Genomic DNA, 17,392 nt, shown 5'->3' with positions numbered 1-17,392 from the left:
AGTGGTTTACAAAAGATAGTTTATTTCCACTTATGTAACAGTACAGGGTAAGTAGGTAGGCTCCGCACCATGGATCTATTCAGGTATCCAGACTTGTGGGGTAGCTTAGCAGTTCTCAACAAGTGGCTCTTTCTGTCTCTGAATCTAAGCAGACTGTCTCAGTTATCTTCATCCCTATGATTAAAGGTAATTAACTAACACTTTGTCTACTTTCTAGCTTTCAGGAAGATGGAAGGAGTTCATGAGGAGCAAGCAATTTCATTTTTAAGAACATTAAGTAGAAATTCCTCATTTCCGTTTCATATTGCCATTGGCCAGCCCTAAGCATATGGCCATACCTAACGGTCAAATAAGCTGAGAAATATAGTCTCTAGAATTAGTAGACAACCAAGTGTCCAGCCAAAACTTGAGAAACAGCTCTATTATTAAAAGGAAAAGGAAGAGATTGGATACTAAGGGATACTAGCAACCTGTATTATGCCACATGAAGTATTCAGACTGTTCCTTGACTCGTATTAAGTGCTCAGTTACTGTTAGCTGTCATTATCATTGGAAACCCTGGTGGCGTAGCGGTTAAGTGCTACGGCTGCTAACCAAGAGATCGGCAGTTCAAATCCGCCAGGCGCTCCTTGGAAACTCTATGGGGCAGTTCTACTCTGTCCTATACGGTCGCTATGAGTGGAAATCGACTCAACAGCAGCGGGTTTGGTTTTGCTTAGTATCATCATCATTATCATTTGAGATAGCTATTGTTTCTGTCCTGGGCTAGGTCACGTTTCAATACTGCTCCTGCAACTTTTCTTGCTTGTGTATGTTGTACTTTACTCTTGAGGCCTCTGCTTGTAATCCCCTGCTTTGTTTTGCAGTATCTATAGAATTTACTTTTCAAAGGGCTCAGATTCTTCTCTCATCATGTTCTAAACTAAATTAAATACCCTAAATTGAAAGGTGGTTGCTGCTGCAGTTGACCTCGTGCTGTTTTTCTTTAAGGCTCTTTATCTTTGCATGTATGTAATTCACATGCTAAACTGCTCTAACTATTAAGCAGTAGCCTGTTTTTCTCCTTGAGTTCAAAAACATCTATTCATACTCTAGCATAATAGGAATTTTATTTATTAGGAGGTCTGCTTTTATCAGAAAGGGCCAGTTTTCACAGTGCGATTTGGGAGTATGTTTCCTGGAGAAACTCAAGATACCCTTCTTTTGCCATTTTCTTCCTTTCTGTATGGATTTAAGTTATGTAAAGAGTCTTGTATTGCCAACTTTGAGAAGTGAAACTTAGACAACAGTTTATTGCCATTTGCTTTATTTCTTTGGAAATTTGTGATATAAAATAAAATGTATAATGTTTAAATAACTTATTATATTTAATTAACCAATTATTTTCAACTATGTCATTTTCTAATACTCATTAAACACTGTTCAGTAATACTTCTCACATTTATTTGGAAAGCATACCAAGAATTCTTTATTTCACATGAACTTCTATATTTTACATATGCCCCTGATGATTTCTTTTTTCTAAATATAACCACCTTATGAATCTATGGTATCTATGTTGGTTTTAGCAAAAAATACTCTGCTCATTGAGGTGCTCTCCTCTGGCAAGTTAAAGAGCAGGTGGTTTTGATATAATACAAATTTGAAATTAAACTAGCTTTGTGGTGCTTAAATCAATTCAGTGTGAATGAGATTTCCAATAAAAGAAATAGCTTACTGTCTTTATTGTATGCTCTCCAGAGAAATGAGGAAATATTTCTCATTTTGAGTGCTGTAATATTAGTTATATGCTAATTTTGAATGCTTCTTCTTCTTCTTCTTTTTTTTTTTTTTCACTTAAAGGCAGGGAAGATAAATTGATGAAAGTTGGATACCCTTATTAAATTTTCTAAGTCCAAACAAGGATATGTATGTAAAAAATCGTTTCTAAAGATGATGTCTATAAGGGTCTATTTCTAATTATTAATTTCTTGCCATTTTGAAAAAATGAGAGGAATGCTTAACCTTACTCATCAGCCTGAACTATAAAACACAGACTCTGTGGAAGGGAAGCAGAAATATAAGAACCAGTGACATTTTGAAGAATAGCCATTTAAGACATCTGTCACATTTCTGGTAAGCCTGCAACCCGGTATCAAAATACAGTGTTAGTTTTGATTTCATCCTTAAGTTCTAAGTAATTAGCTGTGACAAAACTTAATATATTAGGATATAGATTTTATACCAAGGATAAATGATAAGGATAGAATGATTTGCCTTATATTTTCAAAACACCTTATTTTTCGACAAGGTAATGCAGGCATGCGATACAAAATTCAAAATATATGGAAGTCTGTACAGTTTTAAAACGTAAATTTTGCTTCCATCATTGTCTATGCCTGAGTTTCCTCCTCCAGGCTTTATCATTTCCAGAATTGGATAAAACATATATAACAAGTATAAGCAGAGGAAGAGTTTCAAGGAAAAGTCAGGTCACTCAGGGCTTGATGTAGGACTCTATCCAGCAAAATATTCTGCCTTATTGGGAAGTTAATACATGTATATTTAAGCCAAATATTTCTGACATGTAGATGGGTTTCTTTTTTCCCATAGTTCCTGATTTCATGTTTCAGAAATTGAGAGATGCACAGGCCTTTAGTCTAATAACCAGGTGCTCTTTTTTAATGCTACAGGGAATTCTGAAGAAGTTGTTTCAGTCAGCATTCTTTATTTTCCTTTTTAATTGAAACTGTAGCCCTTGTTCAAGTCGCAAGGAACAATATTGTGGCATCTGAGGGAGAGGCATATCCATATGGCAGCTTTTCAGAAGGTTAAAGTGCCTGGAAGGCAGATATGCAGAGTCTCTGTGCTGTACTTAATTTTAGAAACTTCTTAATTTTAATGTGTTGTCCATGGCACAAAAGAAATTTTCACTGGGAGACTTTTGTGGTGTTTGAGGTAACAACTCTTATGTTACTAGAATCCCTTAAGAACAAGGCCAGCAGGAATGATTCCCTTTCTTCTGAAGATTTTCTTTGGCTTTCATAGCCTCCAAAGTACTTTATAGCATGGCTAGACTATATCAAATTTCCATGTTTAGATCTACACCCATAATTTAACATTTTCCTTTTTGAATTGTATAGTACCACTGCACTGTAATTCAAATACGTAGAAAAACTTCACAATCATCGCAGTTCCAAATGTTTGGGATCTGTAACAGGATAAATTTTCAGCAGCCTCAATATGACCTTGTTACTTCTTTTTTAAATTAAGGGAAGAGAGAAACCTTTTGTTTTTTAATCTAGCTTTTCTGAAATTTTAGATAATAGTTGCTTCTTGTTTTCTAAAAAGAAATAGGGCTGAATTCATCACTCTCTCACTCCTCAGACATCTGGAATTTACTCTTTAAGAACGTGCACCTTCATATTCCCCGAGGGTTGAGTTGACGAGATCTGAATGTTGCTTAATTTCTGCCAGCCTGGGTAGCAGGAGATGATGAACCTGGACTTGAATTTGTAGCCTGTTTTGAGTAAATGAAAGCCTGAAGACCAGGTTCAAGTCTTTTTCCTAGATTATACTCCTTAGTCCCTTTTTATACTGTGTTTTTAAATCACCTCTTGATGATAGGTTTTAATCACATTATTTCTGTCTGTATCTTAAAATTTTCTGTAATGTCTAAGTACTGTTTTTGTCTGAACACTGTTTTCAAAGATAGCCTAACATTTCCCTCTAACACAACTACGTCTGTACCTCAGTTGCATTGATCATACCAAAGACCCAAACCCATTGCCGTCAAGTCGATTGCAACTCATAGTGACCCTATAGGACACAGTAGAACTGCCCCATAGGGTTTTTAAGGAGTGGCTGGTGGATTCGATTTTATTGACCTTTTGGTTAGCAGCCAAGGACTTAACCACTATACCACCAGAGCTCCTCATTGATCATAGGCCTTTACACGCACGCACACACGCATATAACCAAAAAAACCCAAACCTGCTGCCATCAAGTCGATTCCGACTCATAGTGTATATATATGTGTGTGTATGTATATGTATATAAAGAAAGCCTGTTGGCTCAGTGGTTAAGCACTTGGGTACTAACTGAAAAGTCAGTGGTTGAAACCCACTGCTCCGTGGGAGTAAGATGTGGCAGTCAGTGTCTGTAAAGATTTACAGCCCTGGAAACCCTGTGGGGCAGCTCTACTAAAAATAGTAGGGTTGCTATAAGTCAGAATTCTACTCCAAGGTGATGGATTTGGTTTTTTTGGTATATATGGGTGTGTGTGTGTGTGTATATGTGTGTTTGTATGTATATATCTGTGTATGTATATGTAGTATTAACATTATGTATATTTAGTTTATAAAGTATCAAACATACATGAAAAATAAATCAAGCTATCCATTTCTTTTAGTTTTACTCATTTTATTTTTAGTTGAAAATTTGAAAAGTTCTGAAATAAATGTAAACTTTGATTTTTTTTAAGAAAGGTGAAATTGCGTGTGATTTCATATGACATAGCAATTGTTTTATCTGTACTACTGTAGTCAGTAAGTAAACTAAGAGTATAATTACAGACAGTAATCAACTGAAAAGTTTTAGTAGTTTCTCTGTGGGTAATCAGACTTGGCAAATAATCAGACTTGGACATTTCAATATCATGTTCATTTATTCAGTTTAGTCAACAAGTACTTGTTGAATTTCTTCTACGTGCCATGCAGCGTTCTAGGTACAATGGGTAAAGGTACATCAGTGAATTGCACAAAGAAAGACTCCAATTTCCAAAGGGCTGAAATTCTAGTGGGGGTACTACCGAATTATTATGTTTTGCCTCTAGCTTGCTCTATATCCTTGTATTTTTCTGTATTTGTAAAATGTGACCTAAAGATCAATAGATAAAATGTTTTGTGATTTTTAAAAAATCTACTGTTCCTATAGTTAGTCACAATGTATTCTTTTAAGGTCGTATACTCAATACCAGCATGATATTAATGTTTTGGAAGTTATCTGGTTCTTTAGACATGTTTGCTCTGCAAATATGGACAAGTCATTTAATTTGGTGAATATAGAATCAGATCTGTAACAGTATGGCTGTTTCTAGGGAAACGAAAAACTGAATTTCTTTGGACAGTGGGCTGTAGCCTGAGTTGCAGTAGTCCACTACCCTGTGTCATTTAAATTCTAGCATGTATTTGGTTATATTTTAGAAATTTGGCACATCAACTGCTTATGTGTGTTGGCTGGGCTATGGCAGTTTTTGACTTAATGTCTTTGTTTTCTGTGCATGTAATAATTGTAGAATATATAACATATTTTTCCTTCCAAGGGTTTTATAATGCTTCACACACTACATTTTATGCTATTCACAAAATATACTGTAGAAATAATGAACATTTCCAGTCTAAAATAATAAAGCTTAAAACATTGAGGTCCCTGATAGCGATTAAATATACTCAGGGACATGTTTAGTAACTGAAGTTGGTAGTTATAATTTTAAACCTAGTGAACCTTCCAGTAAATACTGGTATTTTGATAACCTTGATTTTTTAAATATCAACCTTCTTACAAGGATTAACACTCAACAAATATCAACTGCGTGTGCTTACTATGTACAAGACACTTTGTAAGAAGCTGTGCATGATATATAAGGATGAGGAAGATAAAGCTCCTGTACTACAGGAACCTGCAGTCTGGTTCATACCTTTAAAATCACTCTTAAACAAGTATGATAGTTTTCATCAAGCTGAGTGGGTTAAATTCCCTAGGATGATGCAGCAAATCTCTGATAGAATTAAGAACTATATTTATTGAAAGTCAGCAAAGCATCCCCTGCCCTTGGTGGTATTCTTTTCATGATAGAATATATTGGGATACATCTTATTTTTTCTATCTACACATAACATCCAAATGCTTTATGTATGTTAGAAACAGTTTAAATAGTTTATAAAGGAAGTAGTTCTTTCTTGTATCTTTACATAGTATTGTATCAGCCCAAAGAAAGACTTCCTTTTATCTTGGTACATATAGAGAAAATTACTGAAAAAATAAAAACAGCAGGGAGATGTCAGGTCAATATTCATCTTTATACTTTAACAATATATGAGAAATTTAAAGGCAATTATTATGGTATTATTACATTGGAAAGTAAATATTCAGCTATACAGTAGTAGAGAGAGCCATAAAAGCAAATGACTAGCATCAGTGCATACATTTGTTTAAATATGTCCATGATGGTTAATATTCTAGTTATGAGGACAGTTTTTGAAAGTTACCTCAGTTACTTAGATGTGACACTAATAACTCTACTGTTGCGTAGTTTAGGCTAAATTTCTAAACTCCTAGTTGTAGCATACAAGGTCTTCAATGTCTGGCACCTGCCTGCTTTTCTGCCTTTGGGCCTCACCATTCACTGTCACTCTTAACTCCGGTTTTATGCTCCAGCTGTTCTTACCTATTTAATGCTTTCTGTATATGCTAGTGAGCCCTACAAGTGGACTGGGGATATCTTTTCTTTCTCTGATGAATACCTGGCATACTTCTATGGTATGTGATTATGTAAAACATGCTTATCTTTCATCAATAAGCTGAATTTAATGAAGACAGACTTTTATGTTTTTAGTCTTTATGTTCCCAGGACCTAGTTTGATGTTCCTTTTGTAATTAATCTTAGATGTGTGGATTTAAATAGCTGAATTGGGGCTAAGATGAGAGGTTCTAACTATATAAAAGGTCAGTTGCTTTTGCATAGAGAAAAAAAGAGCTCAAAACCACAGCTTTGCCTCTCACTTGACTCTTACATCTTATGAGCACTTGCCTCCCTGAAGTTTGGAAGAAAATGAGTATATGGTATACAAGTTAATTGCTAGAGAAAAAAAAAAAACAGCTATTAAAATTGTTTCTTAATTATGGTGAGACAATATTATTGTATTTAATTTATTTACCTGTTCCTTCAATAATCTAAAAATCAGTTGGGATACAATCTACTAAAAATCACTCCCACGCATCTGTCATGCCGTGGGGGCTTGTGTGTTGCTGTGATACTGGAAGCTATGCCACTGGTATTCAAATACCAGCAGGGTCACCCATGGTGGACAGGTATTAGCTGAGCTTCCAGACTATGACAGACTCGAAAGAAAGACCTGACAGTCTACTTCTGAAAAGAATTAACCAGTGAAAACCTTATGAATAACAGCAGAACATTGTCTGATACAGTGTCAGGAGTTGAGCCCCTCAGGTTGGAAGGCACTCAAGATATTACTGGGGAAAAGCCACTTCCTCAAAGTAGAGTAGACCTTGATGATGTGAATGGAGTCAAGCTTTTGGAACCTTCATTTGCTGATGTGGCACAATTCAAAATGAGAAGAAACAGCTGCAAACATCCATTAATAATCGGAACCTGGAATATACAAAGTGTGAACCTAGGAAAATTGGAAATCATCAAAAATGAAATGGGATGCATAAACATTGATACCCTAGGCATTAGTGAGCTGAAATGGACTGGTATTGGCCATTTTGAATAAGACAGTCATGGTCTACTGTGCCAGGAGTGACAAATTGAAGAGGAATGGCATTGGCTTCATCATCAAAAAGAACATTTCAAGATCTGTCCTGAAGTACAACGCTGTCAGTGACAGGATAACATCCATACACCTACAAGGAAGACCAGTTAATACAACTGTTATTTAGATTTACACACCAAACACTAAGGGCAGAGATGAAGAAACTGAAGATTTTTACCAAATTCTGCGGTCTGAAATTGATCGGACATGTAATCACGATGCATTGGTAATTACTGGTGATTGGAATGCTAAATGTTGGAAACAAAGAAGAAAGATCAGTAGTCAGAAAATACGGCCTTGGTGATAAAAAATGACACCAGAGATCACATGATAGAATTTTGCAAGACTAACGACTTCTTCATTGCAAATACTTTTTTTCACCAACATAAATGGTGACTATACATGTGCACTTTATCAGGTGGAATACACAGGAATCAAATCTACTATATCTGTGGAAAGAGATGGTGGGGAAGCTCAATATCATCAGTCAGGACAAGGCCAGGGACTGACTGCAGAACAGACCATCAATTGCTGATATACAAATTCAAATTGACACTGAAGGAAAGTAGAACAAGTTCATGAGAGCCAAAGTACGACCTTGAGTATATCTCACCTGAATTTAGAGACCATCTCAAGAATAGATTGGATACACTGAACACTAACGACCAAAGACAAAGCAAGGTGTGGAATGACATCAAGGACATCATACATGAAGAAAGCAAGGGGTCGTTAAAAAGACAGGAAAGAAAGAAAAGATCAAAATGGATGTAAGAAGAGACTCTGAAACTTACTGTTGAACATTGAGTAGCTAAAGCAAAAGAAAGAAATGATGAAGTAAAAGAGCTGAACAGGAGATTTCAAAGGGCGGCTCCAGAAGATAAAATATTAGAATGACATGTGCAAAGGCCTGGAGATAGAAAATCATAAGGAATGAACATGATCGACATTTCTCAGCCTGAAAGAACTGAAGAAAAAATTCAAGCCTCGAGTTGCAATGTTGAAGGAATCTATGGGGAAAATATTAAATGATACAGGAAGCATCAAAAGAAGATGGAAGGAATACACAGAGTCACTGTACCAAAAAGAGTTGGTCCACGTTGAGCCATTTCAGGGGGTAGCATATGATCAGCAACTGATGGTACTGAAGGAAGAAGCCTAGACTGCAATGAAAGCATTGGAAGAAAGCAAGGCTCCAGGAATTAAAGGAATACCAGTTGAGGTGTTTCAGCAAATGCATGCAGGGCTGGAAGCGCTCACTTATCTTTGCCAAGAAATTTGAAAGACAGCTACCTAGCCAACCAACTGGAAGAGATCCATATTTATGCCTATTCTCAAGAAAGGTGATCCAACAGAATGTGGAAATTATTGAACAATGTCATTAATATCATACACAAGTAAAATTTTGCTGAAGATGTTTCAAAAGTGGCTGCAGCAGTTTATCAACAGGGAACTGCCAGAAATTCAAGCTGGGTTCAGAACATGACATGAAATGAGGGATATCATTGCTGATGTCAGGTGGATCCTGGCTGAAAGCAGAGAATACCAGAAAGAGGTTTACCTGTATTTTATTGAGTGTCCAAAGGCATTCACCTGTGTAGATCGTGACAAATTATGGAAGACCTGGAAAAGAATGGGAATTCTAGAACACTTAATTGTGCTCATGAGGAACCTTTACATAGATCAAGAGGCAGTTGTTAGGACAGAACAAGGGACTACTGCATGGTTTAAAGTCAGGAAGGTGTGCGTCAGGGTTGTATCCTTTCACCATACTTATCCAATCTGTATGCTGAGCAAGTAATCCAAGAAGGTGGACTATATGAAGAAGAAAGGGGCATCAGGATTGGAGGAAGATCATTAATAATCTGCGTTATGCAGATGACACAACTTTGCTTGCTGAAAGTGAAAAGGACTTGAAGCACTTGCTCATGAAGATCAAGACCACAGCCTTCAGTCTGGATTACACCACAACATAAAGAAAACAAAAATCCTCACAACTGGACCAGTAAGCAACATCATGATAAATGGAGAAAAGATTGAAGTCGAGGGTTTCATTTTATTTGGATCTGCAGCCAACACCCATGGAGGCAGCAGTCAAGAAATTAAAGCATGCATCACATTAGGCACATTTGCTGCAAAAGACCTCTTTAAAGTATTGACAAGCAAAGATGTCACCTTGAAGTCTAAGGTGCACCTGACCCACGGCCTGGTGTTTTCAGTTGCCTCATATGCAGGTGAAAGCTGGAGGGAGACCGAAGAAGAATTGATGCCCTTAAATTGTGATGTTGGCAAAGAATATTGAATATACCACGGACTGCCAAAAGAACAAACAAATCTGTCTTGGAAGAAGTACAACCAGAATGTCCTTAGAAGCAAGGATGGCCAGACTACATCTCACATACTTTGGACATGCTATCAGAAGGGATCAGTCCCTGGAAATGACTTTATAATAGGTAAAGTAGAGGGTCAGAGTAAAAGAGGAAGACCCTCAATGAGATGGATTGACAGAGTGGCAGCAACAGTAGGCTCAAGCATAGCAGTGATCATGAGGATGGCTCAGGACAGGGCAGTGTTTCCTTTTGTTGTACATAGGGTTGTTGTGAGTCAGAACTGATTCAGTGGCACCTAACAGTTAACAACAGCTACAAATCAAAATTTGGTATTGTAGGATGTGGTGCAATGAGTTGCTTTCCTATGGCCTTTCTAGCCATGTTCTTTTAAATCCCACAAAATGATTGGTTGGAAGTATGCAAATTGAATGGTTCATGGTCTACTAAGGAGGTTGGTCAGTTTACTATGCAAATTAAGTACCTGTGGTCTACTGAGAGGATTGGTCAGTTTGTGGTCCTAGTGGGAGGACCATGCCCTGAGGTTGACAAGAAGTAGGCTTGTATAAGGATCAATAGTACATATGTTGGAGGGGGCCTCACTACCATCAAGAAGAAGAGTCTGGAGTGGAGCATGTCCTTTGAACTATGGACCTGGTGTCCCTGCAGTGAAAATCACCTAGACTCAGAAGAAAGAACAAACTGATGATGGCACGAGATGGCAGAAAACAGGGGTGGCGGGCTTGCTGGCCCATAGAGCGAGAGCTGAGCACCTTTGCGCAGATGGCTTGCCAGCAGAACCTTTGCACCAGAGGCTTGCCACCAGAGCTGAAAGAGCTGTAACACTTGCCCATGCAGGGTAGAGACCTTAGTGTGCCCTGTGCACAGGTTGCCTTGGAGGATCCTGTTTAGGGGTCTTCTTATGGCAGGGCAGAGCCAGATGCCTCTTGGCAGGAGCTCTGCCAGTGGAACTAAAAGAGCTGTAACACCTGTGTAGAGCAAGAGAAGTCTAAGTGTGCCCTGTGCAGGGGTTGCATGCCTCTCCTCCTGGGCAACAGGGGCCTGGCCAGTGTGGTGGCAAGAGAGCCCCGCAGGCCCAGGTAGTGTAGCAGCAGCTGGCAGCAGAGGCCAGTAAGTCCCAGTAGCAGAGCAGGAGCTTTGGGCAGCATGGTGGTAGCCAAAGGCAGTGAAGACATGAACACAGCATCCGACTTGAACCATGGCATGCCTGCCCAGCAACATAGGAAAGGACATGGGTAATTTCAGGACGGGTAAGAATTTTCCCTTTGGGAATCTGTTATTATTTACTGTTTGCTTTATAAATAATAATAGTAGTTTTTACTTTGTCAATATTGCATGTGTCTCATGGGTCCGGCTTGAGCACAGGTGGACTTAGCACCATAGAGTGTTTGATCCCAGTGAGTGTGTCTCATGTCTAGCAGTCTAACGGCTGCCTAGAAGTTTAAGCCTGTCTGCATGTGCAATGTGCATACGTAGGATTATTTGGAACCAAGTGTTGGTGTGTTTATATGGCAAATAGGAAAGTGAAAACAGTCCTTTCCATTAAGCAACAATAATTCTGTCTTATCACAAGTCCCAAAAGAGAATGGTGTTTTTCTACCTACAAAAGATGCTGTGTCTCTGTAGTTACCATATACTGATTATTCTAAGAGAGTTGCCTATAACTATACTGTTCTTCAAATTTTCTGAAGCCCAACAAATAGTATATTATAAAGAACCAGTGGTAAATTTAGTATTTAAATTATCTATTCATATTGTAAGGAGATTACATTTTGGTTTATAAATGTTTTTATATAATTCTATATGATTAGTATGAATTAATTATTATGGAATCTTTGGAAAACATGCATCCTGTAAATCAAGGGCTAACACCAGAATAACACACCCATCTGTCTTGGAAGAAGTACAGCCAGAATGCTTCTTAGAAGTGAGAATGGCGAGATTTCATCTCATGTACTTCAAGTATGTTAGCAGGAGGGATCAGTCCCTGAGGAAGGACATCATGCTTGGTAAAGTAGAAGGTCAGCAAAAAAGAGGAAGACCCTCAAAGAGATGGATTGACACAGTGGCTGCAACAAAGGGCTCAAACATAGCATCAATTGTGAGGATGGTGCAGGACTGGACAGTGTTTTGTTCTTTTGTACATAGAGTCACTATGGATTGGAATAGGCTTAATGGCACTTAACAGCAACAACAAAGTATTTTTATTAAATCTCAGAGCTTTATATTCTATTGCTAATTTACTGGTAATTCTTTCTGCAGTTTTAGAGTGACAACTACTGAATTACAGGAGTAGTAGCATCATCAGACCATCTAACATTTGCAAAAGAAAGTTAATTATCTCAAAACTGGAGAGACCATTCCAGGGGTTTTAAAAATATTTTTGTTACAGTTAAAAAAAAGAAAAATGAATATTTATTAGCATCTTAATGCGTGTTATTTGCAACCAAGTAAATCTATTTTCAAAACGGAGATTATTTAAGAGATTTGGCTTATTTTCTTTTTCTTGGTGAATGTGCCAAAGGTCTGTTTTCTATAAGGCTTGTGTCTGTTTCAACTTACTATTTTGATTATGAGTAGTTTATTATCCAGATAGACCTTTAAAAATAGAGTACTTGCTAAAGAGATTTTATATATATGGTCGAGTACATATTTTAGAATGATTTAGGATTTATAAATAGCATGTAAGATATTAAGAACATTTAAGCATAACATATAATGCTTTAAAAAATAGAAAGCAAAAAAGATAATATTTTAAGCACCTCCAATAAGAAAGTGAGTGGGTGGGACATCTTCAAATGCTGATTTGACTTCCCTTAGAATAGTGCGAATGTCTTTTAACCGATTGAGGATGCAGCATTCGCACTATCCAGTTAAGTTTGTCCAGTATCCCAAGTTTTATGACTTTTTAGGAATACTGCCTTGGGATTCTTACTTCTACATGCTGACTTATACCTTTTCACTTTATGGGTGTGAACTTCCTGGGGGGTAGTTCTTTTATGTTTGAAATTGCTCAGAGTTTCCATCTGCTTTTACTTGACTTGTGGTCTTGAAGATCATGCTTGGCCCATGGGATATTTCAGTGTGCCGAGAGGATGTGGAGTTTTGTCAGCCAGTGAAATATGTCTGGTTTTTTTTTCCTTCTGCCTTTTTTTTTTTTTTTTAAAGCAGCTTTCATATGCTTCTCATCCTGTGTGGTCTTCGCTACACTGAGTTTATATTTAACAGAACTACTCACTCTCTTTATCATCTTCTGTGACTTGCTGTTTTTAAGAAGAAGGTGTGTGGAAGGAATGCTGGAGCCAAAAAACTAATATTGGCAATAGGAAAACAAAAATGAAAGCTTAAAGTGGTGTTATATCTGAATGTGCTTCAGTACTCACACATGCATATTTTGTAGATGCAGAAGAGTATCAAATTTCAGATATGCACAAATGTCAAAAAAATTCTCATGCCAACAGTAGACTCCGACTCCAAGTTTTGTCTGAGCTCCAAATGACTTTTTTGTTTGTTTGTTTTCAGGCACTACTACAGTCTTCAGTTAAGCAACAAGTAGAAGCCATTGAAAAACAGTACATTGCTGCAATTGAGAAACAAGCACACAAGTGTGAGGAGCTGCTAAATGCTCAGGTAATAAAAGTACACATCTATCTTAGATTTATACTTTTCTTCTAACCCCCCCTCGCCTGAGAACTCTGTAACTATTTATTCAGTTTTGTGCCATTTACCCTCCTTGGTGTATTTTGGAGAAAAATATGCTTGTGCAAACACAAAGTTAAAGTTTGGGAATTTTATGATAGACTTGAAATAGGACTACAGGCCTAAAATATGTGAGTCTCCCCAAAATTAATGATAATTCTTATGTTAGATACTGGATTATAATAATATTTACCAAATAACAAATGTGGAGAGATAGCTATGAAAGTATTATGGCACTTGAAAAAAAAAAATTTTTTTTTTCAAATGATGTAAGGTTTAGAAATAACACACAAAAATTTTGAAGTACTTATGTTTCTTTTTTCCCGTATAGGCATTGATTTCTATTTGGTACGATTTTTCTATTGAATTTTTTTATTTTTTATTTTCTTGATTTAATGTCTTAGAAGGCTTAAATGATTAGTTGGTTTACATTATACAGTCACTTTAAGAGCATTCATAGTGTACTATTCATAACGTATGCAAGAAGTTCCCAGTAACACTTTAGAGAATAAAATAAAACTTGGGAGGTGAAAATTAAATCAACTTTATTTAAAGGAACTGTTTCATATTATGGAAGGGAAATCTACTAAGAATTAGGAAAACAAAATTAGAAATAGTATTAGGACCTTGAGTGGCACAGACATTTTTCACTCAACAACTAATCTAAAGGTTGGTGGTTCAAAACTACCCAGAAACACCACAAAAGAAAGGCCTGGCCATTTGCTTCCATAAAAGTTCACAGCCAAGAAAACCTTACAGAACAGTTCTACTCTGTAACATATGGGGTTACCATGAGTTGGAATGAACTGAATGGCAATGGAGTATAGAATGCACATAGTTGTGGCTTACTTTTTCATCTAATCCAACAATCTCAGCTTTTTAAATATATTGTTTAAGGCTTTTACATTTAGTATGATTGCCAGTATGTTTGGTTTAAATGGACCATCTAGCTATTTGCTACTTGTTGCATGTGTTCCGCTCCTCCCTTTTGTGCCTTATTTTGGATTGAGTGTCTTAATGATTTCATTTTATCTCCTTTCTTGGCTTATCACCTAAGGTTCCTCATTGTGTTGTTTTAGCGGTTGCTCTAAGAGAAAAGTCAGCAATTTTTTCCTGAAAAGTAGTAAATATTTTAAATATTTATAGTAAATATTTTAGGCTCTGCAGACCCCATGGTCTCTATTGCAGCTACTTAACTTTTAACTCTTACCGTTGTAATGAGAAAGTGACCAGAAACAATGTAAATTAATGGGCATTGTGATGTTCAATAAAAATTTATTTACAAAATCAGGCTACAGGTTGAATTTGGATTGGGGACCAGAGTTTGCCAGCCTCTGCTCTACGAGGACAGGAATTGGTCTAACTTCTAGAGTTTTAAGACCATAAGCTCTTTATTTTCTGTTTATGGTAATTTTTCCCCAAATTTGGTCCATCATTAAACTCCTTTGGCGTACTTGTGAACCATGCTGCCTTTCTGGCAGAGTCTGATACTGTAGTTCCAGGGAGACAAAGGGATACGTGAGGTTAAACCATATGAAACTGGCAATATGAAGCTCCTTTTAATCTACAAAAATAGTTTTACCTTTTTTTTTTTTTAAGTGCTTTAATCTATTGTATTTTTAGCAAGAATCTCAGTTGATTTCTTTTGTTTTCACAATATTAGGAACCATTATTTATGTAAGGTTTTCTAAATTTTGTTGATGATGGTTAATACTGGAGGTGTTTAGCTGTGCATACTTTCAAGCTTCTCCCTTGGTAATTTTGATTCTTTATGATTTAATTGGGGCACAAGTGTCTGTATTTTTTTTTTTTTTCACTTTTTAGTTCTTAATGAACTTGTAAACAAAACTCCCATTTCAAAATAAAAATAAAATCCCAGATCGTATAGATGTTTACAGTGATTACATTTATCTAAGCAACATACATATATGTTCAGTTGTATGATGATAACTAATTTTCTGTGACAAATATGCTTTTTTGTTTAATACCAAGAACATTATAGAGTTAATGCAGAGTCCTAAAGATAATCTAGTAGTCACTAAGTTCTTCTTAAGTCTTCACTTTAGATGGTGTTATTCTAGTACAGGTAAGCAGGCAGAATCTTTCATATGCTCGAACACTGGAATCTTTGGTTGCTACCATATCAGCTGGCTTGCAAACAAAATGCCAATCATTTTGAAAATGTTTTAAGTGAACAACTTGCAAACCCCGGGGATGGAAAAACCCTAAGAATGCACAATTGTGAGTATTTACAACCATCACAACTGTGGCTGAAGACTGTTCATGCTGTTCTTCTGAAATGACATCTCAAAGCAGTATAGTTAAAAATAAAAGGTTTTAACAAAAAAAATTGGCATATGCACAATTTCTACCCCAATTTGTGTGTCAGCCATTTAGTTAACTTTTCCACATGAAAAAATACAATAGAAAACTGGGCACCATGTTTCACCATCTCAGTTAACATTCACAGTTACAGTGGCTACAACTCAGAACACAGAATCACCAGCGCTACCCATAGCCAGTTTATACTGATATTAAGTTCTTTATACCAAGTAAACGGTTATCCACAACCACTGGCTAGTGTACATATGAGCTAAAATTTCTAGATTTGAGGAGAAACAAATGCTGCTCTGATCATCTGCTCTGTGTCTTTTGTTCTTCAATTCATGCTTAGAAACCTTTCATGTTACTCTTGGTTTTGTCAGTTTGCTTGCCTGTGGGGGTTTGGGCCTGCTGACTCTGCCCACTGGAAGAGGCTGCCTGCTGTGCTGCTTTCTACTTTAGCATTGTCCAGTCAAATGTGTAGTCATATCGGTGGTTCAGGGTCCTGAAAAGAATGCAGAATAGCTGCCTTAGATACATGTAATCTGGGGCTTCCTCAAAGCTCAGCCCATGACAATAGTTTAAGTACATGACAAATTCTGCAGGAAACCCTTTACATAAAACTTCGAAAGGAGTGGACATCTTTTCACATTTTGTTTCTTTGTTGCAGCCTTTAGTCCCTGCCATGGCAGGCTTCTTCTATTAAAAACATGGAATGCTTCACGAGTTTGCGTGTCGTCTTTGCGCAGGGGCCATGCTAATCTTCTTTGTATCATTCCAATTTTAGTATATGTGCTGCTGAAGCAAGCACAAGTGTGTGTATTTTTTGTTAAATAATTTTTATTGTGCTTTAAGTGAACGTTTACAAATCAAGTCAGTCTGTCACAAATAAGCTTATATGCACATTACTACATACTCCCATTTACTCTCCCCCAGTGAGTCAGCCCACTTCCTCATTCCAGTCTCTCCTTTCATGACGGTTTTGCCAGTTTCTAACCCTCTCTACCCTCCCATCTCCCCTCCAGAAAGGAGATGCCCACACAGTATCAAGTGTCCACCTGATACAAGTAGCTCACTCTTCATCAGCATCTCTCTCCAACCCATTGTCCATCCAGTCCCTTCCATGTCTGGTGAGTTGTCTTCGGAAATGGTTCCTGTCCTGGGCCAACAGAAGGTTTGGGGACCATGACCGCTGGGATTCTTCTAGTCTCAGTCAGACCATTAAGTCTGGTCTTTTTACAAGAACTTGGGGTCTGCATCCCACTGTTCTCCCGCTCCCTCAGGGGTTCTCTGTTGTGCTCTGTTGGTCATCGGTTGTGACCGGGCACCAACTAGTTCTTCTGGTCTCAGGATGATGTAAGTCTCTAGTTCATGTGTCCCTTTCTGTCTGTTGGGCTCATAGTTATCCTGTGACCTTGGTGTTCTTCATTCTCCTTTGATCCAGGTGGGTTGAGACCAATTGATGCATCTTAGATAGCCGCTTGTTAGCAA

The 17,392-nt window shown here is 37.3% G+C and overlaps 1 protein-coding gene and 1 non-coding gene across 14 annotated transcripts in view; one reads left to right on the top strand and one right to left on the bottom strand.

Moving 5' to 3' along the window:
• Positions 1–17,392, top strand: part of CCDC91 (coiled-coil domain containing 91) — a 449,582-nt gene that overhangs the window by 264,733 nt on the left and 167,457 nt on the right. For all 13 annotated transcript variants that reach the window (XM_023555097.2, XM_003405370.4, XM_023555080.2 and 10 more), the window contains one exon: positions 13,403–13,510. In XM_023555097.2, the coding sequence (XP_023410865.1) occupies positions 13,403–13,510 (108 nt within the window). The remainder of the gene's footprint in view (positions 1–13,402; positions 13,511–17,392) is intronic.
• LOC111748452 (U6 spliceosomal RNA) lies at positions 16,606–16,712 on the bottom strand. The gene has a single exon (XR_002784169.1). It is a non-coding gene; the product is annotated as a U6 spliceosomal RNA (small nuclear RNA).

The sequence above is a fragment of the Loxodonta africana genome, chromosome 4, assembly GCF_030014295.1.
Source record: "Loxodonta africana isolate mLoxAfr1 chromosome 4, mLoxAfr1.hap2, whole genome shotgun sequence".
NCBI lineage: Eukaryota > Metazoa > Chordata > Mammalia > Proboscidea > Elephantidae > Loxodonta > Loxodonta africana.
This window is presented reverse-complemented; position numbering and strand designations above follow the sequence as displayed.